This window comes from Ornithodoros turicata, chromosome 2 (genome assembly GCF_037126465.1).
Source record: "Ornithodoros turicata isolate Travis chromosome 2, ASM3712646v1, whole genome shotgun sequence".
NCBI lineage: Eukaryota > Metazoa > Arthropoda > Arachnida > Ixodida > Argasidae > Ornithodoros > Ornithodoros turicata.
The window spans coordinates 128,866,260-128,891,035 of record NC_088202.1 but is presented as its reverse complement, the minus strand read 5'-3'; the positions used below and the strand labels follow the sequence as shown (position 1 = coordinate 128,891,035).

General features: G+C 47.9%; 1 protein-coding gene across 1 annotated transcript; it reads left to right on the top strand.

The window, feature by feature from the left end:
- Positions 1-1,566: 1,566 nt before the first annotated feature.
- On the top strand, positions 1,567-23,356 carry LOC135386103 (uncharacterized). The gene is made up of 22 exons (XM_064615831.1): positions 1,567-1,667; positions 2,525-2,632; positions 4,416-4,525; positions 4,590-4,637; positions 6,745-6,894; positions 9,408-9,470; positions 13,569-13,846; positions 13,902-14,084; positions 14,139-14,249; positions 15,396-15,550; positions 17,343-17,589; positions 17,646-17,756; positions 18,868-18,942; positions 19,503-19,651; positions 19,710-19,768; positions 19,823-19,874; positions 20,043-20,110; positions 21,042-21,142; positions 21,197-21,259; positions 22,912-23,019; positions 23,073-23,137; positions 23,191-23,356. Exons 2-22 carry the CDS (start codon positions 2,538-2,540, stop codon positions 23,339-23,341), a joined length of 2,442 nt encoding a protein of 813 aa, XP_064471901.1. The 5' UTR covers positions 1,567-1,667; positions 2,525-2,537; the 3' UTR covers positions 23,342-23,356.
- The last annotated feature ends 1,420 nt before the right edge of the window (positions 23,357-24,776 follow it).

Genomic DNA, 24,776 nt, shown 5'->3' with positions numbered 1-24,776 from the left:
GATAGCCATACATAAAGGTACAGCCCGGTAAACAATGGGCGTACGCATATGAATTTGCAGCGTGGAGATAGCCGGGACAATCACAACTCTGGCCGACGTGCTTGCTGGCCGACGGCGTGCCGTGAGAAGTTGCCTCGTTCGATGCCGTTTCTTCCCGCCATACGTTTGACATGAAATAAGTCGGTAAAATTTAGTGAACTCAAGACATCGAGCCCAAAACGTGGCGACTTACATTGGTGTTGGACGATGCATGATTGAGGCCATGAGTGTCGGTTATCCCAGCAAACGCTTGGCAGTTTGCACACGACACCACATACGTGCACGCGCTCTCAGACAGCAGGGCCTGTATAACATTTGAAGAACAATATGCGTCAATATAGCCGTAAATGACTGATATTGCAACGCAATAGCCTGAGTTTATCCGTCCAAGCGAAATCTTATGCGTCAGAATATAAGAGTAAATCGTCTTCCCCGTGCCATTTACGCATAAAACTCCGACCTTTACGGGTACAGCGGACACGTTAACGGGTACCATGAATAAAACACAACTTGACGGATACGGCGTCAGCCGTTTTGTCGAAATTTACGCCTAATAAAAATAAAATACGATGTAAGCGTAAATTTATTCGTTTCGTTTCTGAGAGTGTAATGATGATGGATCGGCGGATTTGATGGGGATGATACGGCCGCTTACACTATGGTGAACTAGCGGGGGCGGATTTAAGGGTCTGTCATAGGGGGGGGGGGGGGGCGGTCTTAAGGAAATTTCGTGCTTTGCGGCACAGCATCATCGAGGAGATAGGGTTTTACATAGGGAACACAGCCGTATGGGGGGCGGTGCCCACCCCCCTGAAATCCACCCCTGTGAACTAGACCTTTTAGACTCCCTTCCTAGACTAGACTTCCTTCTAGTTCACCATACTTACACTTATCCCAATCTGTACTCCAATTACGCTACCTTACCATCTTCTCATGTGTCCATCCGTCGGAGGAGTGGGGGAGGCAAATTTCAAACACGTCTATAGCATTAGGCGTTATAGAGGCGGCGTGAGGTTAGCAATACCAACGGAGAGATTTGTCGGCAGCGTCAGCGGCTATCTTGCTCTGCTTTGTCGCACCTACTCATTGCCAGGTTTCATAGAACTAAAAGATGCAAACAAAAGTGTGAGCTGGCTATTTGAGACACTCAGCGGAGCGCCAGCAAAACCTGTACCTGTGCCCTCTTTTGATTCGACGAAGGAGAAGAAGCGAAGATGTACGAGGAGGAGGAAGACATATGTCGGCACAGTTCCCTTAGAAGTCGGCCCAGGACGCACATTCCCCCAGGGCGTCAGTCGTGACGTTGCCAACATATGTGAGGCCGACAACGGCGAGCCCTTTCACCAGCACCACCACCGCCGGAGGAGGAAGACGAAAAAGTTACCATATAGTACGAGCAATCAATCAATCGATGAATCTATCAATAATCTCCTACATATCATCTATACACCGCGTTTTCCATAGTGTGCTAATCCTGTGATTCAATCAGTGTTCTGTGGCCAATTGCCAGTGAGCTATGCGCCACTTCTGACGGAGAAGAAGACGACGAAGCACACGCTCCCGTAGTCTGCGATATACACGCGTACATTCCTGGACCGCTCTCAGTCTGATCGGACCGAGCACCAAGGGCAAGTACACCCTTCTCTTTCTGTGGCAGGCCTTCCAATTGATGCCAATACACACTTCTCTTTCTAGCTTTCGTTGGCTACTGTCTACTGTCCATTCTACTGTCTTGCCAGAAATGCATTTTTAGAGCGCATTTAGTGATTCATGCTCTTGCTTCTTTCTCGGCCTCCTTCTCATAACCTTGCAGTCGAGGGCCTCTAGGATCTGCCGAGGTTTATTTCTTGGATTGCCAAATTTGGGGCATGATGGGAATCTGGGGGGACGGGGGTGCAGCACGTGCAGACGTTCGATGTTGTGACTGCTGCGAACAGCGCGCCGAGCCTAATGCGATTAATGGTTGTCTTTAGTTAAAGTCGCTCAATTTTACCTGGGATGATAGTTTTGTCGATCTTCGACTAGTGTTAGACGTGTGTATGGCCCTTACATTGATTGACATTTATTACATGTGGTCCCTGACTACAAATTTTACAGCTAGCGTGTTGACCTTACGCGTTCATTAAATTTCGCTTCGTTCGTACAACGCCCTTTCGTAGAAGCGGGGAGGATTTGTGAGATTTAACGAGGGGATAGCAGAATTCAGGCCCATCGTGTCCAAATACGCTAGCAGTTTGTTGTCAATGACAACAGGCCCAATCGTCGTCGTTTTTCTTAGTTCACTTTCAACTGTGAATGCAAAGTGACGTGCCTTCTCTGACCTGTGGCAACCGTACACGCTGCATGCTCAGCCAAAACGTCTATCTTCCTGTCCCCTGGCTAAAGTATCGCTGCATTTGTGAAACTAGCTAGTGTTATCAGCTTTTGTGGATCCGCCCTGGGTCCCCGTGATGTTGGCGCCGTAATTTTGTGCCGTAACACACAGGCTACCCAAGAACATGGGGGACGAGTCCGCCATGTCAGGCGTGTCTGGGATGTCCGGCATGGAGCCAGGACCAGGTGGGGCACCTGGTGCTGGGGCACCCACAGCAGAGTAAGTCATATCGTGCTATTTTGTTGTGTAGCGTGCTGGGGGTTGAAAAGGTCGCGCATGATATTTAACCATTCTCCTCATGCACTACCCTCTTAAAAAAAGGGTGTACTTTAACTCCTTTCCTTGCCACATATATAACGCCCTTTTGGATAGTACAATTACGCTGAAAAGGGTGTCCTCCTCACTCCCTCAAGGGAGTAGCATAACACCTTCTCCCTGTCGGGGAGTAATATTTCTCTCCAGTAGGGAGAAAGGTGTTATGCTACTCCCTTGAGGGAGTGAGGAGACACCCTTTTGAGCGTAATTTTACTCTCCAAAAGGGTGTTAAAAAGGAGTTAAAGTACACCCTTTTTTTACGAGTGTATGGAGAGATACACACTATGTATATGGATACACCCTGAGAAAAGTGTGAAAAGCTGGTAGGTGGGTTGACCTATAGGTCAGCATAACGTCAAATTGCTACAAAAAGGCGTACGCACCACTCGCTTCCCGAATCTGAGGGGGTAACCCTAGCAATCGTGGTGCCAGAGAGCGAGGTAGCAGGCAGGGCCGGCGTCTGCTTTTTTTGTCCTGGGCCCCTCTCCGAGATTTGCGTCCCCCGTCCGCCCGTGCGTTCCGTGGGTGATGAAAAGCGAAAATGAATTGAAACTGTACCATACGGCATCCATGAAACCTTTATTGCTATTCTATCGAAAAGATAGGCTCGTACACAATGGCTTAATATATGCCTCGCAAATACGGGCTAATAATGCATCCATCTTGCAATGCAGCAGAGGTTCACAGACTGTCATCGGTTTGTAGAACGGCAAACACCGTGAACTCCCAGCCACAGTTTTTGTTACCCCTCGGCGTACGTCTGAGGAGGCAATCGTCCCCCCACCCCCCACCCCTGCCACTCCCGCCCACTTAGACGCCGGCCCCTGTAGCAGGCAGAACTTTGCAACCATTTAGGCACCACATATGCCGCACCTATTAGGATAGGCTTGCCTATCCACCAGCTAGCCAGCATCTACGCATTCTATCCAACTATTACCTCCTAAAAGGTTTATTGCTCCACCCTCTTTTCTAATGTAAAATATTGTATTGTATTGTATTGTATTGTAACTATCTTCCAGAGCAGGCACACTCTTAAAAATGAACTTCACCACATAGCACGCTCCTAGCCAACCATCACCCCGAATGATAACGTTCTCGCCTTAGATTTGTTGAAAACGGGAGGAGGAGCCTATTTTGTGCCGTGCATAATGGCACAAAATAGGCTCCTCCTCCCGTTTTCAGCAAATCAGGGGCGAGAACGTTGTCATTCGGGATGATGGTTGGCTAGGAGCGTGCTATGTGGTGAAGTTCATTGTTATGTGGTGAAGTTGGTTGTGGTGAAGCTATGTGGTGAGTGCAGCTTATGCTACATGAAAGGCGCGTGGAATTTAATTGGCAGCAGATTAGCGGGGACTATTTGGATTTGATTGGGTTTGGATTGCGAGAGGTTCAGATTCAATTCTGGATCCGAATCGCCTTAGGCATGTGGATTTCGACCGTGCGCCTTCGATTTGCTGTTCTATGGTACGGCTCCGGCTTACTCGAACCCAATAACCAGATGTGATAACGCCGCGTGAGAGATGCCCGTTCCATGTCGCGTGTTGTAGCTGGCTCAGGGTTTCTCATTCCAACGGCAATGGAAGTAGACAACCTCCCACGGACTGCCCATATATTCGAGATTCAGAACATCGGGAGCATAAGGGACCTTGCTTATGCACGTCCCTTTGTGATTCTCTTATTTCGCCAGGGGCATCGTAAAAAAGATGTCTACGTACTGGTTCTTGATTGGAGCGGTACCACTCGTGTTGTTTCTCCTCGTTGCCATACCAAATGTTCTCATCGTTCACCATGCCTCATGTACGTACCTCTTACCTATACCTCCTATAGGTACGCATCTCCTCAATTCGTGTTTCTGTTCCAGCTTACGTAAACGCGTTCTACTGCAACACACCCGCCTGCGCGCAGATGGGTAAGTTCAAGGTAGCAGAGTATGCATATCACTAGCACCAATCACTTGCCCAGACCGCTGCATCATGCGACCACCTGGGGACAGGAATATTTGGAATGACCAGGCAGCTTTCGCTTGCATTAAGCAAGAGGCGCGGCACACTTAATGCAGAAACTTCTCCCCCTAACCAACCAAATCGTAGACTCTTTAGGTTCTCGCATTATACGGATGCGCCCGGTAGACCTGCGCCCTGCCTCATCGCGGTTGCTAATTTCTCCGTTTCTGGATCATCCACACTCTTAAAAATGAACTTCACCACATAGCACGCTCCTAGCCAACCACCATCCCGAATGACAACGTTCTCGTCCCTGATTTGTTGAAAACAGGAGGAGGAGCCTATTTTGTGCCGTGCATAATGGGCACAAAATAGGCTCCTCCTCCCGTTTTCAACAAATCTAGCGCGAGAACGTTGTCATTCGGGGTGATGGTTGGCTAGGAGCGTGCTATGTGGTGAAGTTCATTTTTAAGAGTGCATGTGTACGCATAGCACGCACCTATAGACAACCATCTCGAATAATATCGATATCTGCACTGATTTGTTGAAAACTGGATGCGTAAGCTATTTTATGACGTATGAACAGCGTGACGACGCGGAGCGCATCACGTACTGCGCGTCGCGAGCTACCGCTGCTCGTGACACGCGGCGCACGTGAAGCGCTCCTCGGCGACGCGCAATACGTCAGCCGCCGTCGGGGGAGTAAGGAGTGCTCTACACTTTGCGGTGGCCAGCGAGTTGTGACTCCAGCTGACTTTCTTCTTGGGCCTACACTCTTAGAAATGAACTTCACCACATAGCACGCAGCTAGCCAACCATAATCTCGAATGATATCGTTATCTGCCCTGATTTGTTCAAAACGGGAGGCGTACGTCTCTTTTGTGACACTTATGCTGTTTATAATTGCCACAAAAAATGCGTACGCCTCCCGTTTTCAGCAAATCAGTGCAGATAACGATATCATTGGAGGTGATGGTTGGCTAGGAGCGTGCTGTGCGGTGCATTTTTAAGAGTGTACGTTTGAGGGTACCAACCGTACTACACTCTTAAAAATGAACTTCACCGCATAGCACGCTCATAGCCAACCATCATCTCGAATGATATCGTTATCTGCCCTGATTTGTTCAAAACGGGAGGCGTACGCCTTTTTGTGACAATTATGAACAGCATAAGTGTCACAAAAAAGGCGTACGCCTCCGGTTTTCAACAAACCAGGGCAGATAACGATATCATTCGAGATGACGGTTGGTTAGGAGCGTGCTGTGCGGTGAAGTTCATTTCTAGTGAGTGTACAGTAGCACCAACCAAGGGAGCACGGATTGTCTCTAATCAGATTCCAACACGCGGGTATGGTTGTCCACTACAAAATCTCGGGTGGTATTTCTGTTGCGCTGCGCCGAATCGCGTCCGACTATGATGAAAGGCGTATACCGGTGATCATTTTTAAGTGTGCTTCTTGTATCGTATCGGTGTGCATGGTATCGTAAACCGGTACCGGAATTCCGCTGCCGTTATGTAATTCATCGGTGTAGTCATGCCCACAACGGACGTCAGTTTGCATTCGGCCACTATCGGTAGCTGGAAACCATTTCTTTTCATTTTACGTTTCAGTATTACGTTTAGTATTAAACGCACTGAAGCAACGCAATGTGTGCAGTCGATAGATATATCGACATCGATAATGCATCCACAGCGTGTCGCCAACGGATGTACAATGCAGTGAAAAGCATGATGTCATCGGGAATGGTGATTGGCAGTACACTCTTAGAAATGAACTTCACCACATAGCACGCTCCTAGCCAACCATCATCCCGAATGACAACGTTCTCGCCCCTGATTTGCTGAAAACGGGAGGAGGAGCCTATTTTGCCCATTATGCACGGCACAAAATAGGCTCCTCCTCCCGTTTTCAACAAATCTGAGGCGAGAACGTTGTCATTCGGGGTGATGGTTGGCTAGGAGCGTGCTATGTGGTGAAGTTCATTTTTAGATGCATCAAAGCGTCGGAGAAACTATTTTGATGCCGGTGTGCCGCAGGAATAAGCACTTACTTGACCCTTTCTATTTTTCTAGCTGGCTACATCGAAAAGGCTGAAAAAGGCGCTAAACCTTGCGATGATTTCTTTGCACACGTCTGCGACGCCGTCGACAAGGATATCTCCATGGATGATGCTTTAGTACACAGCTACGACCAAAAGAACCTGAACACTGACAAAGACGCTTGTAAGTATTCCTACGCTCTCGGTAATATACAGCTTTAGTGCCGCATACCGTGATATATAAGCTGCCTCCCGTTGTCGCATTCCACCCAATGTGTCTGTCCCACTGAAGGCGTGCTTGTAATGTTATGGCAAGTTCAGGCGCGAGCTCGTAATAATGCAACGCGTGGCAATTGCACGTGGCCACAGCATACTATGGCGCCCAGTGAACCAACGCGAGGCTAGATACCGGCAGTGCTGGCAGGAGCAATACAGAGGACCACAGGACGATCGAGTGCGGTCGTCGCATTGCAGCCAATATGGATATTAATCCGACGTAATAACCGGCCGGACGTTGGCCATAACCGGCATACTGCACGGGAAAGGGTAAGAAAAGGTGGGAACATCTGTAGTGGGCCAACATACTCTTAAAAATGAACTTCACCGCATAGCACGCTCCTAACCAACCATAATCTCGAATGATATCGTTATTTGCCGTGATTTGTTGGAAACGGGAGGCGTACGCCTTTTCTGTGACACTTATGCTACGCAAAAAAAGGCGTACGCCTTTTCTGTGACACTTATGCTACGCAAAAAAAAAGCGTACGCCTCCAGTTTCCAACAAATCACAGCAAATAACGATATCATTCGAGATTATGGTTGGCTAGGAGCGTGCTATGCGGTGAAGTTCATTTTTAAAAGTGTAGTGTCTGATAGAGGGTGTAAAAGTGAGGGAAAAGCAATTATCATATATCCAAATTGCTACAAAAAGGCGTATACGCCCCTCATTCACCGCTATCCTAGCATTGTCGAATAAGGCGGGGATTCATCGGACAAAAGCTGTGAATGCATACTGCACCTGCTACCAACAGAACCGGGGCAACGGGGTAGTGTAGAGCACATGTATTCTGATCGCTATGCCATGGCAGCAGGAGGCGAAGGTAATGTGACGGGACAGGCCTTGTGCGTGGCTATGCTTTGCCAAGAAAGCCAGCGATGTGGTGATATCCTGATATGATATCGATATCATTACGGACGCTCCCCCTATGTCAGACGTTGGGACTGGAGTAACATTAGTTCTCTGCTGGTTGCACGTCGAAAATCCTCTTGGACGCTTGCCAAAAGGAACTTTTACAGCAGTTGTTCCCGAACTGTGGATCGCGACCACGCCGTGTCGCTATACACTCTTAAAAATGAACTTCACCGCATAGCACGCTCCTAGCCAACCATCATCTCGAATGATATCCTTATCTGCCCTGATTTGTTGGAAACGGGAGGCGGACGCATTTTTTGACAATTATGAACCGCATAAGTGTCACAAAAAAGGCGTACGCCTCCCGTTTTCAACAAATCGGGGCAAATAACGATGTCGTTCGAGATGATGGTTGGCTAGGAGCGTGCTATGCGGTGAAGTTCATTTTTAAGAGTGTACTGCGTTACAGCAGCAGCACGCCAGGAGGTATACATGCAGGGTATAGGATGCTTTCGATGCATCACACGCCCGCCCCGCCTTCTCGCCTGCTTTCGCCCTTGTGTACGAGTACCAAAACCGTCCGTACCCAACCGTCTATCGCGGCACACACCGACGCCCCGCTTTTCATTTTCTTACGCTCGTGGACCAAACGAAAACCATCTTTCCGTGCCGGAAGCGCAGCGTGAGACGGCGCTCCTATCATTGCGGGAGAACTCTCGCTCGTTTGATAACATACATGCACTGAGATCGGCAGCGTTCATAGCTGAATTTACTTCACAAGGGTTCTCACTGTGTCGGTTAGGCTGACCCTCTGTTCTTAGTTGTGCCGAAGACTCTCTCGGCGATGCAGGCAATGGCAATGCGGTGTTGTAGTCAACGAAGATGGCTTACAGCAGTTAGCAACAGTTAGCTTGTACACAAGACAGACTAGTGTACCACAAAGTATCATGAGAACAGGAAGATTGTCCGGAGGGTGGGGATTCTCCAAGGACACAAACCGCTAGAACCGATGTCAATTACCAGTAACTCACCACTGTAATGACATTACTACTTGCAGGTATGCTGACACTGACATTGTTGTAGGATTTTGTATGCGACAGCTATAAACAGCTACGACTACAAGAACCGATGCGCATGCCACGGCCTTCACGAAGCCTTTCGCGCAGTCAATTCAGTTACTACACTCTTAAAAATGAACTTCACCGCATAGCACGCTCTTAGCCAACCGTCATGTCGATTGATATCGTTATCTGCCCTGATTTGTTGAAAACGGGAGGCGTACGCCTTTTTTGTGACACTTATGCTGTTCATAATTGTCACAAAAAAGGCGTACGCCTCCCGTTTTCAACAAACCAGGGCAGATAACGATATCAATCGACATGACGGTTGGCTAAGAGCGTGCTATGCGGTGAAGTTCATTTTTGTGTAAGGCATTATGAGGCGCGCAGGGGTTTTCCGCTTGAGTTTATGCGGTTGCAGTCGTCCCGTGGTCTATAGTCGTGGTGCTTTCACGTAGAATGCATCGCATGTATCATTAGACCCATGTTACCATTTTCTGTTTACAGTTAAAGCAACTCCTCCACATATTGCCTCTTTCATCGGACAGCAACCTATTACCAGAAACTGTGGTAAGTACTCGGGTAACCCTACGCGTGCCAGAGTATAGGACAAGGGCTGCTCGGTCGCACGAAACTACGCGCGTTTACGTTTCGACGGTCTGCATTTACAGCGAACCAGCGAAACTTTTGAAGCATCTCTCATTGATGGTGCGGAATGGGTTTGTTGTGTAGCGACCGTGACCCAGGAAGGACTGAACGACGTGGACGAGTGGGCGTAATTCTCCTGTGTTACTGGGTGGCGGGGCGTTGTTCGAATGGGATCTCACGATCTACGATATCTCATTGGGCACCTATTTCGTGTGTACTTGACGTCACCGTTACCGTATTCGGTATGAAAATCACAATAAGGCGTACGCCCACCTCTCAGAAGCGATAAACCTGTCATTCCTGCACTCTTAAAAAAACTTCACCACATAGCACGGTCCTAGACAACCATCATCCCGAATGACAACGTTCTCGCCCTAGATTTGTTGAAAACGGGAGGCGGAGCCTATTTTGTGCTCATTATGCACGGCACAGAATAGGCTCCGCCTCCCGTTTTCAACAAATCAGGGGCGAGAACGTTGTCATTCGGGATGATGGCTGGCTAGGAGCGTGCTATGCGGTGAAGTTCATTTTTAAAGAGTGTGGCAACGCACAGCGTGCTATGCTGAGTTTTCGCTTTATTGATTTGAGGAGGTACAGCGGTTGGCGCAGAATGTTTTTGTTGGGGAACCGGATGTGGTTTGGCGAACCAAGTGGCCGTCCAAGATACCAAGTAGTGTTCCTTGGTGACTTCGGTGTGGGAATCGATGACATCGCTCTGGTTAATAATGTCGGCGCTATAATGTGCCACAACTCGGAACAGAAACATCACATCACATCATGGCACGCTGTACGCCAACCCTGCCACGAATGAAACCTCCTCGAATAAGAAGCGATAATATCATTCGGGGCAACGGTTGGCGCACAACTGTGCTATGCGGTGCTGTTTTTACAGTGCTGGAAAGAGCGGCTTCCGCGGGGAGGCGGGCAGGGGAGGCGTACACCCCCTCTCTTCGCACACAGACGCGCGCAGTAATGATGTCATCAAATCGCCGCAGACCAATGCTCTGGCAGCCTATGCGGCTGGTCGTTATACGGCTGTCGAAAGTCGTTATGCGGCTGCGCTGTGACGTTGCCGACTACGGTGAGCAGCATCACCAACCACCTTGTGGAAAACGCGGGGCGTATACGTAAGTAAACATGGCCTACTCGTCAGAGCGATGTATTCGGGATGGTGATTGGCTACACGCATACACTCTTAGCCAGTCCGCACCTGTGAACTGGAGGCGTACGTGCAGACTTCGCTGACGCTGATCGGTGCTATCGCATATCGAAGCCCGTATTTACCTGTTAACGCGGGCAAACGCACCGCGGGCGAAGTGCCTGCACGCTGCTCCCCTGATTCGTACGCCTTTTTACGAGGCGCACGCCCAGCGCTTTCCGCAATTCAAGGGGGGTAACACGGGATGATGGTTCGGTAGGAGCGAGCTATGCGGTGCATCATCACAATCACCATCAGAGCCATCCGCATGCATTGGCACACAGGGTTGAGTGAATAGCGAAAGCAGGAAAGGACATGGAAAGGACCATCATATGAGCATACTACGCTCATCTCATATACTGCATAGCACGCTCCTAGCCAACCATAATCTCGAATGTAAGTCTTTTTACCCAAAAAAAGTGGGTTAAGAATCAGGCTTGAACGATGTCATTCGAGATTATGGCAACACTCTTAAAAATGAACTTCACCACTTTTCTGTGACACTTATCCTGTTCATAATTGTCACAAAAAAGGCGTACGCCTCCCGTTTTCAACAAATCAGGGCAGATGTAATCCGGTATGATGGCTGGCTAGGATTGTGCTACGTGGTAAAGTGAAGAGAAGGAACATCAAAGCATCTCCTGCGGGCTTGCGGCTCTTCCTTACCTTCCGTCACCCTCGTGTGTCCACGGATGAACGTGAACCGGATGAACCACGCGGATGAACGTGAAATTGACTGTCGGATAGCTGATTCAAAGAGCGCATTGGTGCACTGCTCCGCGCAAGAAACATGTAAACCGAAACCAACTACTCTTCACCACATACCACGCTCCTAGCCAATCATAATCTCGAATGATATCGTTATCTGCCCAGATTTTTTGAAAACGGGAGGCGTACGCATATTATGAACAGCATAAGCGTCACAAAAAAGGCGTACGCCTCCCGTTTTCAACAAATCGGGGCAGATAACGATATCATTCGAGATGATGGTTGGCTACGAGCGTGCTATGCAGTGAAGTTCATTTTTAAGAGTGTAATTACTCTAAAGTCAACGCGGTTTTTATAGGCGATATCCCAAGGCCACCTAGCGCCACCTGTTCACGAACTACTCAGCCGGGGAATTTTCGTGAACACCCTGTATAACATGTAGCGTATATGTTATAGTAGGGTTCGGATTTTTAGACCTAAATGTCGTGATCGGGATCGGAATGGTCTCCATTACATAACAGCCTTTTTTGTTGAGTGGTGCATTTTGCTTTTCGTTTCTGCCCGTTTGCGCCCTTTGTTTTGCTCGCAGTTATTTTTTACGTTTGCGTTGGTTCGCTCAGAAGGAGCTCATGTATGTTTGTAGATTTGGCCTCTCTGGGCTTTTTCAAGATCTTCGAGGGCGGGGAACTAAAATTATTATTCAGTATACAGGGTGTTTCAAAAAACGTGTCATTCGGACTTTATAATAAAAACGGGGCAACGGAAAAATACGGGGTAAACGGCATTTGTGTGGAAACTGAATTTGCCATCTTGCAAAAATATTTTCATTTGATTTTAATTAAAATAAATTTCTTTAATTGAACTTCAAAATTTCCCAAGTCAAACCTAACGTTTTTTTTTTTTTTTTTTTACAGAATTAGAGAGCCCGTAGCGAACTTAGTCAGATCCACCAAGAAATCCGGTCGATGTTGCAAATGGAACTGCCCAAAAAAAGTCCCGAAATTGAGGCTCAAGTTTCGGGTATTCAACGGCGCACGAAATCAGACGCAAAGATTCGTGAAGAGGAGGACTTGCTCCTGCCCCCATGAAAGATAGAAGATAAAAAGAGCGGGAAAAAAGAGGCGGAATCATTTTTGTTTTGCCGCTTATCAACGTATGGTGGAATGTCACCCGCCTTGTTATCGGCGCGTTTTGTGCTGCACGCCGGTCCGGCGATAGCTTCATGGGGGCAGGAACATGTCCTGCCCTCCGCGCATCTATGCGACTGATTTGGTGCGCTGTTGAATACCCGAAACTCCGAAGCCTCAACTTCGGGACTTTTTTTGGGCAGTTCCCTTTGCAATATCGAGTGAATTTCTTGGTGGTTCTGAGTTCGCTACGGGCTCTCTAATTCCGTAAAAAAAACATGAGGTTGACTTGGGAAATTTTGAAGTTAAATTAAAGATTCAATTTCTTTTAATTAAAATCAAATGAAAATATTTTTGCAAGATGGCAAATTCAGTTGCCACACAAGTGCCGTTTACCCCGTATTTTTCCGTCGCCCCGTTTTTCGTCCGTCGCCCCGTTTAAGTCCGAATGACACGTATGTTACGGGAATGTGGACACATTTTTGACGCAGATGTGTACGCCAAGATATCCGCGAACTGAACCTGCGGTGCTGTCGCCATTGTGGATTTTGTTCAAGCATTTGCGCGCGCATACAGCCGCTCAGTTTAGCGCTCCTCTGGGTTCTGCGCTCTCAGATCCGCTCTGGCAGCTTTTTCCAAATCGCTGGAGTCTCCAATGGCTTATGACGTTGCAGACTGACTCATATTTGTTCGCGAATCTTTCCATGTTCGTTCTGTCTTTATCGTCGGCCGATGCCGCACATAGTGGTGTCGCAGATGGTGGTGGTTGGCGGTGGTGGTGTCCCGGATATCGAATGCAGTGTGCGCAGCATGGTGTGCAGCGCAACCTTCCCCCTCTCCTAACAGGTTGTCAAGCAAGCAGGTCTTTCGATGGGGGGTAGTTAGTGACCACGTTCTCCCCTCGGTTGTCCTGCTGCATATGGACATGGGTAGCTTAAGGTTTCGGCGTTTGGTGGATATGAGGTGGATTTTTTTCTGCTGTTTCAGATAGTAAATCAATCGCCGTGATCGTGAAATGGCTTGAAAGCTTGAGCTTCTCGAAGGTGAAAACTATCAAGACACTACCAGCAGCATCAAAACCACCCTACAGCTTCCCCTATGTTCTTCCCTTGTCTGGCCCTCCCCCCCTAAGTTTTGAAAAAGCTTTGGTCACGGCGCACCAGTATGGCGTCGACATTTTCTACCGCCTGTCCCTGGTACATAGTCCGTGGAAAGACGTGGGCGCCGGCATCAACTACCCCCAGCCAGCCACAGTGGAAATTGAAGTAAGCCTGATTCTATAAACTAAACTAAACTAAATATGTGACAATATTCTTGCAGATTAGCGCACCAAGCGAAGAGTTCGATGCAATGCATCTAGCACAAACTAAGAAACTGACCCCTACCATAAAAGCTGTGCTGGAGAAAATGCTTCGTGCGGCAACCGGGAAAGGGATTAATGATGTAACAGAAGCTAATACTCTGGCCAATGCGATTGATGCGTTCGACAAGTCCCTAGAGCCGGTAAGGAATCTACTGCACATGATATAATTGACCTCACCAATGCGGTTTCTACAGCTCATCGCCAACTCGACGGATTTCGATTCCAGAGCTGCGCCCGTGGTTTGGACCTTAGATGAACTGGCTAAGAGCAACATAGAAGGAGCGACGAAAGGAGGCCCCGTCGAAGTGAGTCACTGCAGGGGGGTGCGACCACATTCTTGGTCGGCACCTGACGCCCCCACCGGAAAAAGCGTTGTGGTGTCCCACTCTTAAAAATGAACTTCACCACATAGCACGCTCCTAACCAACCATCATCCCGAATGACAACGTTCTCGCCCCTGGACAACGTTCTCGCCCCTGAATCAGGGGCGAGAACGTTGTCATTCGGGATGATGGTTGGCTAGGAGCGTGCTATGTGGTGAAGTTCATTTCTAAGAGTGCAGGGCCCTAGTGCGACGTAGTCTCCTGTAAACATACGTAAGACCCATAGAGCAACCGGTCAAAGCGTCACTTCCCGCTTCTCGGCGCCACCTGACGCCGGAGAGACTTTTAAGCCTTGTATAGGGTGGAGTTGCGTGGAGTGAGGCGTACAGACCCTGCCAGTGGTTTCTTCAGTAGTGGCCTGCGTGGGCCCCCAAGCAAAGAAATGCTCTGCGCACGGTCATGGCTCTGTCATTGGGCTTATGAACTGGCGCGACACCAGCGTACGTAATACCTGTTCAGTAGACCTGTTCCTCTCCCGAGAGTGCACGAGGCTACCCCGAGGACAGAAATTAGTTCGGGACCTCTGTTCTAGAGCGTCAAATCATATGCAAAATGGAAATGAATGCGAATGCTACGGAGCTAGCTGCGTGGCCCGGGGTACAGAAGCCCGCACTGTAAACTGAAAAACACCCTTATGGGTGTAAATGGCTTGTCCTATAACTGACACCTCTTTTTACACCACATGGTCTTAGAACACCCTTTTCAGAGGGTGTATTCTGTGTAAGACACCCTTTGAAAGGGTGCTTTTCCTTGAAAATGCTTTCTTTTGCACCCTTTAAACACCCTTTTAGAAGGGTGTAAAGTTGTTAAACACCCTCCTAAAAGGGTGTCTAAAGGGTGCAAAAGAAGGCATTTTCAAGGAAAAGCACCCTTTCAAAGGGTGTCTTACACAGAATACACCCTCTGAAAAGGGTGTTCTAAGACCATATGGTGTAAAAAGAGGTGTCAGTTATAGGACAAGCCATTTACACCAATAAGGGTGTTTTTCAGTTTACAGTGCGGGTCGGGCCCGTGCTGAGCTGAGGTTATGGTATCTGCACTGTTAATTGCTGCGCACTTTCGTTGCAGCTAAACCTCGCTAGTTTCATCAGTTCTGTCACCGGCAAAAAAATCGAAAGGGTAATTGTGAGACATCCGAAGTACGTGGTAGGCCTTGCAGACAACATGAAACAATTCATGGCTAAGCATTCGGGTACAACGTTGCCCAGCAAGGACTTTCTTTGGTAAGTGCCTTCGTATTCCCTACGCAAGTCAATGCTGCTATGCTCTAACGCGTCCTACGGCCGGTTCATTTAGAGCTAGCATAACCGTAATCAGTTTGTTTGTACGTCTCTGTGCACAGTATATAATATATATATATATATAATATAAATAAAATAATGGACGACACGACACGACGACGGACGACAAGATTATAGGAAAGTTATATTGACGTCTCGACAGTGGCACTGTCTTCGTCAGGACAAGAGGTGCAAGGGTTGCATGTTGCTTAAATAGGTTCGGTAAGTGACGTACCCTTGCACCTCTTTTGTCCTGACGAAGACAGTGCCACTGTCGAAACGTCGACCGTTCTTTACCCAGGTTAATATAGAGCTTTCCTGTAATCTGTCGTCCACGTAGCCGTCTGATATATTTACCTCTTTGACCTAAAAATAATAATAATTATATATTATATTATAATATATATTATTATATATAATATAGTATATACATAAACTTTCCTTTCCTTCCTTCACCCCCAGTGTGAGTGAAAGAGCACAGTGCCGCCTCATGCGTCGAAGATTAGCTTTAACCTGTGGAAACAAAACAAATCCATCGGGTGACTCTATCGCAACTTCCCTTATCTTGGGCTGCATCCATGACGCCAAGAGGCGGTAGTGTGCTCTTTCATCCTCTCGTATTGGGGACGTATTGGGACTTAGGAAAGACTCGTCTCGAGATGCGCAACGAATAACGCACGCATTAAGACGCATGCATTAACGCACATTACACACTAGGTTCACATTACACGCTACATTAAAACGCAGTAAGGTCTCAAATGAATTCTAAACATAGAAATGATTTGATAAAACAAATGAAATGATATACTAGGGGCAGTCAAAAATGGCACGTCGAAGCTAGTTGTCTTTGTGACGTCATACTTTGTGACGCCATGTCCAAGATGTAAGTCTCCTTGGAGGTTTGCACCTGAGCAACATACCATTCTCGTGTTCCTGACCAGCGAGGGCAAAAAACCTCAAAACATTTATTGGAGGATGAAGAGACTGTAGAGGACGCTTGCATGTCGCTTCGGCAGGTTTATGGATGTTGCACAAAGTTCAAATCTGGCTTTCAAACTTTCACTGCTGCATGTCGCTCTGAGCGACCACGTGCTGTAGACGTTGTCGCTGGAGTAAAGGTGACCGTGCGCAAAAACCGGCGGGTGGCTATTGAAGTAGTTGTCTAAGAATTGTCACATTATTGTCTACATTAGTCATGGCTAGACCCACCAGAAGGTTCATGACGAGCTGCACTGCTGTGAAGTCTCCACCAGGTAGGTACCAAGGCAGCTCACCGCGCCAAACTGACATCAGTGAGGCCGCAATATGGTGCCAAGAAGCTCTTGGGGATAGCCCTGACGGCGGTGCATGACTGAACGCTATGGACTATATTGAAAAATGATCGATATTTTTTTTTCTATTTTGTGTTTATCTGCGTCTGAACAAAGCGGTTCATATCCAATGTCTGAAGATTCATGGTGTTTGCAGCTAGCCAAGTGCAACTAGTGTGCTTTATTTTTCAGAACCCATACACCCATATACACACCCATACACTCATAGGGGTTTAAAAAATTAAAAGGATGCGGTGTAGTTCATTTGTGTTGCTTCATAGTTAACACTATAGTGTTCACCATAGTGTAGGGGCCCCATCGCCATTAGGGCCCGACGGTCAGTGTGTAGGGGAGAGCCATCGTCATTCAGGATGTGGCGAGATCGGTTCTGTGTCGACTGCTGCTAATGATTACTGCTGTTTCAGGAACATTTTCGTCACTTACATCGGCATACGAATGGTTTTGGGCGTGTTTGGGATGCAGAGTGACCTAACCGGTGTCAAACTGGACTCTCCGGCAGCAAAGTACTTTTGCTATTACCAGATGGACGCCCTGATACCCACTTTGTTCGCCTCTGTCGTTGAACCTGCAATAGCGAAGCGTTGGACAGCCTATAATGGGATCTTAACATACGACGCCAAAAGACGAGCACCCTATGCAGCACCGTTAAAAGTTTGTATGTTTGTGCCTCCCTTCTATGAAGTGAAAGTTGCGTCATTCTTTAATAGCCTCATGCCGCGGTACGGATACTGGTCGAGGACGTGCGTGATTCAATAGCAAAAAGCTTTGCGTTGTCGACGACGTCCAACGAGAAGTCTCGGATGAACTTGTACCTCAAGGTGAGTAATCTATGCGTCAACCTCGGGGATGTTGCATGTGAGCGACGTAGCCGGCCTGGTGCTGTCGTCCAAAGCCGCTGGAAGGTATCCAGAAAGGGGGGGGGGGGGGGGGGGCAGTGGAGTGATCGCTTTCCTATGCACAGTATGAGACGGCCGATATAGGACCATGTAGATGAATCCCGTTCGGCTACCCCGCTCACCCTAACCCCAATAACTGTGCCCCCTAACCAACCGTAACCAACTACCCTAACCTGCAGTGCCCCCGCATTGCATTGTCTGGGCATTGTCAGGGTACAGGACACGACAGATGAGACTGCGGGGCTTGTTCGGGATGGGGTGTGCTGGTGCGATGGTTTTGCGTGCGGTGCTATTCCTATACAGTCTAAACTCGTTATTATGACACTCGTTAATACGACATCCTCACTTTTTAGGGAACCGTTCTTCATCCCATAGAAACACCATGTAACTCACCCTCGTTATTATGACAACTCGTTAATCCGACTGTGACCGAAATTTTGAGGACGGACCAAGGAAAACGAGTGTATTCTGCCCTCGTTATTATGACCGCAGACTGTTATGACCGACCTCGTCGACCATGAAGTTTCGAGAAGGAACGGCGGAAAACCCCGATGTTCTGCCCCAATCGTGACCACCGACTGTTGACCCCGCGGCTACCAAGAATATCAAGTGGCCCCGGGCGATGCATGTGTGCACGCAATGTCGTACGAAGCACACCCCCGTCTTCAGAATTCGTTAGTCAGTCATATACATAGTCGTAGACACAAGCAGTGAAGAGGAATTATGTGCACCTGCTCGCGTCAACGTAAGGGATGCGACCCAAGCGCTCAAGATGGCTTTGCAATTCTTCGAGCAGCAGAAGGACATTCAAAATGTGCATGCTATTTGTAACGCAACAGTGGAGAGCTTGTGCTACGAAACAGACAGTTCTGCCGGATTTCTTTCGCAAATTGTAAATGAGCAACTGAATCGTCTTCACTTTGGGGGGGGGGGGGGTTTCGTGTTTCTCGTTAATAATTTCGCTTTATGTCCAAAATCGGCGGGAACGGATTTGGTCATATTAATGTGTGTGTGTGTGTTTTTTTTTTTTCAGCTCAAGTCAATGAATCTGGTAGTGTTCTATTTGAACACTACAGGTGACAAGCAAGACCTGTCTGCGTTCGAGACGGTATGTGTCCATGGAAGCACTAACCCCTGTGTACCTTGCACGCGCAATTTGCACGCGCATGTTGCTCAGTAGTGGTATAGAACTATGTATACGTATGTAGTGTACGTACGTGTATTACGTTTGCTATGTATACGTATGTTATGCTATGTATACGTATGTTATGCTATGTATACGTATGTTATGCTATGTATACGTATGTTATGCTATGTATACGTAGGCGTATACGTAGTGTGGCGTATGGCGTGCTGTGTGCATGTAACGATCTGATTTTCGTGTTCACTCACTACTACTGTTCTACCACTACCTGCATAGCAAGTTTGTGCTGATTTAGGGTATACACATAGCAAACATAGCTATGTTTGAGCTTGTCTTTGTTTTGTAGCGGTTCAGTTGTTGTGCAGTTTCGCCTATGCGCTGCATTGACGCTTGTTTGACGTTTTGCCTAGCCATTTCGAGCCGGGAGGTATAGAGAGCAGATACACACATGCGCAGCTTCTAATCCCCAGGACTGATGTGGACTTGATCTTGCTAACGTGCTAACGGGTAACTGTTCAAAACAGGAGATCGACGGCGTAGCTGGCGGCAAAGCTACGGACGATGGAGTTCCAAAGATGCGAAAGAAACTTATGGAAGCGTACTGGAAGATCGCCTCGAAGAACACGCCTGCACTACTCGCTGATCCCGGATTTCTTCAGACTTCACTCTTCAAGTCAAGTCTTCAGTTTTCTAGATTTTTGAAACTAAATATTCTAAATTTTCTCCAACAGACACAGACTGATGGCCACACGATTATTCGGAGCCTACAGCTACGGCACTAACTCATTATGTGAGTCCTTTTCATTATGTGAGGCTGTGGTCAAAACCCACACTTTCTCTACAGATGTTTCCCCTGGGGTATTCTCAACGTTGCACTTCAAAGACAGCTACTCATTGTGAGTTGCTATAGATCTTGTTGTTGTTGGCATCGCCATCTAGTCCATCTTGTGAGACAGTTGGACCAGCACTGTAGTAAGACGCTAACCAAACCTTGTGCCCTCAGCAATAGGCGTATACGTCTCTGGCACCGCAACGGAGTGATGCGGTGATTACGTTTTTCGCAGCATGCTTAACTACGCACGAATAGGATACTTCGTGGGAAGAAACATGCTCAAGGCCCTTGATCAGAGAGGTAGGTATGTTGAAGCTTTTTAACCATGCAAGGCGCACTGCCCCCACCAGCCAGACTTCAAGATACCTTGAAAAGTATTTGAAATAAGTAGCAAGATAAGTAGTAGTAGATACCTTTGGTTGGCGTCGTAGAAAAGAACGTGAACGTGAGTGGTTGAAAGCATATTATCGGTTTCCCAAATCGTCCGAAAGTTTGGCTAGGGGAGTGAACGCGGCTCTTTCGTATGACTGACCATTGTTGCAAAGTAAAAGCATGTCAAGCAGGGGTGTCCTAGAAGGCTAGAACAGATATTTAGGTCAGAACTCTGCTGCAGCTGCAGGGCACCCATGATAAAACCTTGCGGGTCAACGCCAGTGAAAAGAAGCGATCCGAAAAAACATACCACAAATATACAATACCTCAAATATACCACAATATACGATGCACAATAGAACCCTAGCCCAACCAACAGTTACGTTAGGATGAGACCGCTGGGATCTCACGACTCCGCGTTGGGCATCGCCAAGTAAGAACTGGCTCTTCCTCCGTCGTAAGGCGCGTAATTTCTAGGCGACTTAGTCATCACTGCCCGATCCATGCCCGACTTGTACCCGAACGGGAACGCTCACGTCAGCGCAGTGATTTGGAGCGATGGAGAGGCGCCGATTTTCCTACCAGGTAAACCGCTTTCCGCCTTCGTCGGCGTAGCTTTCGAGGAGCGCCTCTTCGGTTTCGGTCGAATTCAGCGATGGATATTTCAAGATTACACACCGATCTGTATCTCACGCCTGTATCTCGCCACATTACGGTCAGCATTGGGGTGTCGCCCCTGGCGTTGTTGTTCCGAGAGAGCGAACCGATGTGTAGCGGTACGCGGGGGCTCTTTCATACCTGGAGCATCGTCCCCGCCGTACCATGCTTCTCGTCCATACTATCTGTGCTTTCTGCGTAGGGGGAAACGTGTATCCCGGCGTTCATCTGCCTGGAGACTGGAGAGGCTCTCACACAGCAAAGAAGTTCGTTGACGTACTTGAGTGTTTTGCCCTGAAAAAGGTGAGTGGCCACCATGCTGCTTGTCACGCTTCTATGTCACGTATTCCTACGTAGCTTCCAGTCGGATCGTTATACGATACAGTCATGGACTCAATAGCTGTGTCACCAGCTCTCAGGGTATGTCGCCATCTCTCTATACAGTATTCTTGTTAGCCACGCGCCCTACCTTACCTACCTTTGTAGTGCATTTGTGTGCATTACCAGTGTAATACTATACAGGGTGTCCCAGCTAAATGCCTCGAGTGCCCTTCAGTATATGCTATATTGCAATTGATTTCAATTGCAATATAGCATATACTGAAGGGCACTCGAGGCGATGTCGAGGCTTATAAAAGCTACGCAGTTGTCCCAATGAGAACATCTGGTCCCTTCATTGATCATTGCGGTCTTTCCTTCACCTCCAGTATGAGTGTGAAGTATGCCGCATCATGCGTCGAAGATCAAACCGGTGAACTGACCTTACCCTGGGTAGCAATTTCTGCATGGTGTTGGGGTATTTTTTTGCGGATCACGGATTTTTGTTCAGAAAACTGCTCCGGTATCAGGCGAGTCAGGGGACCAGATGTTCTCATTGGGACAACTTCGTCGCTTTTGTTGCCTTAGGAGTTGCCTTCAGCGTATGCTATATCTCGGAAAAAGTTCGGAAAATATGTTCGTGTTTAGCTGGGACACCCTGTATACCATGAGCGGCGCCGCACAAATGGCAGAGGAGAGGAACCGAGAATCCGGCCGAACCGAATGTTACCTGCGACTCAATCCGTTCATCGTAGCAGTCCGCGGTCCCGACGAAGAAACAGTTCCATGCCACGGTTACTATACGGTACCGTCTCACATGCGCCATCGCATACCAGATAAATGGAACTAAACCGGCACCTACCGATGGTACCTCGCGATGTCCAGTTAACATGTCCATCGTTTGGACGTGCGACTAGACAGTACAACGCTAAGCACATCACACATCGAAGCACATCAGCGTGCGCGCCTCGAAAACATCATCGGGAACCGCTGGAACAACGTCCGGGTGTGGTGCACGGGACCTCTTCGGTGAGGCCCGGCGTAGGGACAGCGCGACGGTCAGTGTAGGCAACGACGTTACCTGGCTCCTGTTTGATCTGGATGTCGGCTGAGCTGGCCCACACTGTAACTGGCGTCCACTCTGCAGTAGTACAGCTTGGGACAAAAGTTTACGGAACACCGGGATCTCCAATGGAGCGGCAAACTAGCAGCAAAAAGGAGTGGACATACGTGGAGAGATGGATAGAATAGCCCGCCACCCGTTTCCAGACATGCACAAGATACTCAAACGTATTTAAGATAAGATAATAAATGTATAAATACATGAAAATTAAAGTAATTAAGATACAAATACTAGTACAAAATACTTCAAAAATATTTGAAATACAAGTAAAATACTATTTATCCTTGAACGCAAAAAGTCATCGGTCACTGGTCAATGCGGCAAGTTCCCGCTATGTCATAGCCATGACCAGCTCCGGTGGCGCAGCGGTAACGCGTGCGCTTGGAGACTGGGAGGTCCGCGGTTCGAATCCGCGTGTTTCTCGAATCGAACCTGAAGTCGGCCGCTGACTTCTATTCCTCGTCTTCCTATTCGATCGCTTCTGATAGATAGCAGGGAAGGGCTCCGATGAAGAAATACGCAGGTGCCGTGTTCCGTAAACTTTTGTCCCAAGCTGTACATGGTGCCTTGCGTAGTGCAGTAGGAGGCCGTGTTATGTGCGAATACAGATTCTATATCTTCTCTCATTTAGTACTACCGGACGATAGCGCTGCAGCGAGCGTTTCCTCAGCCGGAATATCGTTTGGATAAAGTAGAACCAGTTTCACAAAATGCGCTCTTTTTCTACGGCATGATGACGGTAAGAAATGCCATAGTGTAAATTTTAACGTGAACTGACAAGGTCCCTTACAGCCTCTATGCGAGCTCAAAACATCGCTCGATTTCACGGGGGCCAAACCGGGGTCTTTCCCGGCGAGGTAGGCGTCCAATAGATAACCTTATAGCAATGACAAGTGTGCTTCACTTTCAGAGTGAACGTAATGCTTTCTGGTGACAAGTATTTCCAAGAGACCTTCTGCAAGGAGACACCTGGGAAACTCGCCAGCGACATGAAGGCACTGCTCGGGACCAGTGATAAACCAGGATGTTACTTCTGGAATAGTACAAGAAAGAACTATTAAAGGTCCGACACTGTATCTGTCATTGTGACTGTCCTGGTTCAGGCATAGTAACTACGACCTTGTGGTTGTTCTGTACCAAGGCGTTGGATGCTATGCGTAGCTACAATAGCCACAACAGCGGCTTCGTTGACGGTATCGGTTGACATGACGATGACGTTGCCATACCACGCAATACACGCAGGATATCTGCCCCCTCTATGGCATGCATGCATGGCAGTGCATGGCGTAGGCATGTGCGTATATTACTACGGTGCTTAAATACTCCGAATACAACTTAGGACAATTTCTCCCGCTTGGGGCGATCGCGTCTTTCGGGGGGAGACACCTTCATGGAGCAGACATCTTCGCAGCACTGTGTGAACATTTAGTAGCGGAGATTCTCGATTCTCGAAGCGGTACCGGTACATTTCAGTTCAGTAAATTTTGCAGATTTGCCGCATATATTCCGCGTACTTCCGTGGCTGTGATGGTCGCACAATCGCTCAATCCAGTGATATATTGTAGGCTAATGACTCCATCCGTAGGTATTGCGTGAGGGCGACACTTCCGAACGCGAGGTTTTCCTCGTAGCAGTAACTTATCAGGTGATTCTATTCCAGCGCAGACAGAAGACTTCAGAAGTAGTACGTAATAGAAATCCTGGAGGTATGAGAGCCGAGGGATACACATGCTATAAATCGTATGGCTCGATCGTTAATAATCTTGCCATGCACAAGGTTTAACGTACCGTAGAGAGCAATGTTTACGCACTCGTTGTGAGACACAAAACCAGCAGGCACAATGATTGGTGCCTCCTGAATGTTCCTTTGCAGAGTCCAACAAGATTCAAGCCGAGTTATTAAATAGAATTTCCTGTTGCTGAATTGTGGCCTTGAATTTGACTGACAAGATTCAGATGTCAACTTCAACGGCCACACTACACTGAACTTTCCACCGCATTGCACACTCGTAGCCAAACATCATCTCGAATGATATCGTTATCTGCCCTGATTTGTTGAAAACGGTAGGCGTACGCTTTTTTTGTGACAATTATGCAGAGCATCAGTGTCACAAAAATGGCGTACGCTTCCATTCTGGCATTCTGGACGATGGTTGGCTAGGAGCGTGCTGTGCGGTGAAGTTCATTTTTAAGAGTGTATCATCGCGTTAAAATATGGAATGGAGTTTCATTTGGTGTTCAGAATGGAGAACAACACTGTGGTATCTGGTAAAAAAGCTGGAAAGAGATAAGCAGTGGGAAGAAAATCTCGTGTGTTAGCCTTTCTCAAGGAAATCGCACTATACATGCACAGCCATGAATGGGCTCTAGAGTCCGCAATTTATGGTCCGCAGAAGCTTTTGACGCATTGCAGAAGCATTGCAGGAAGAAAAAAAAATGCAAAAGAGAAACAGAACAGAAAAGAAACATCACCCCTCCCTCTACCTGCTACCGGTG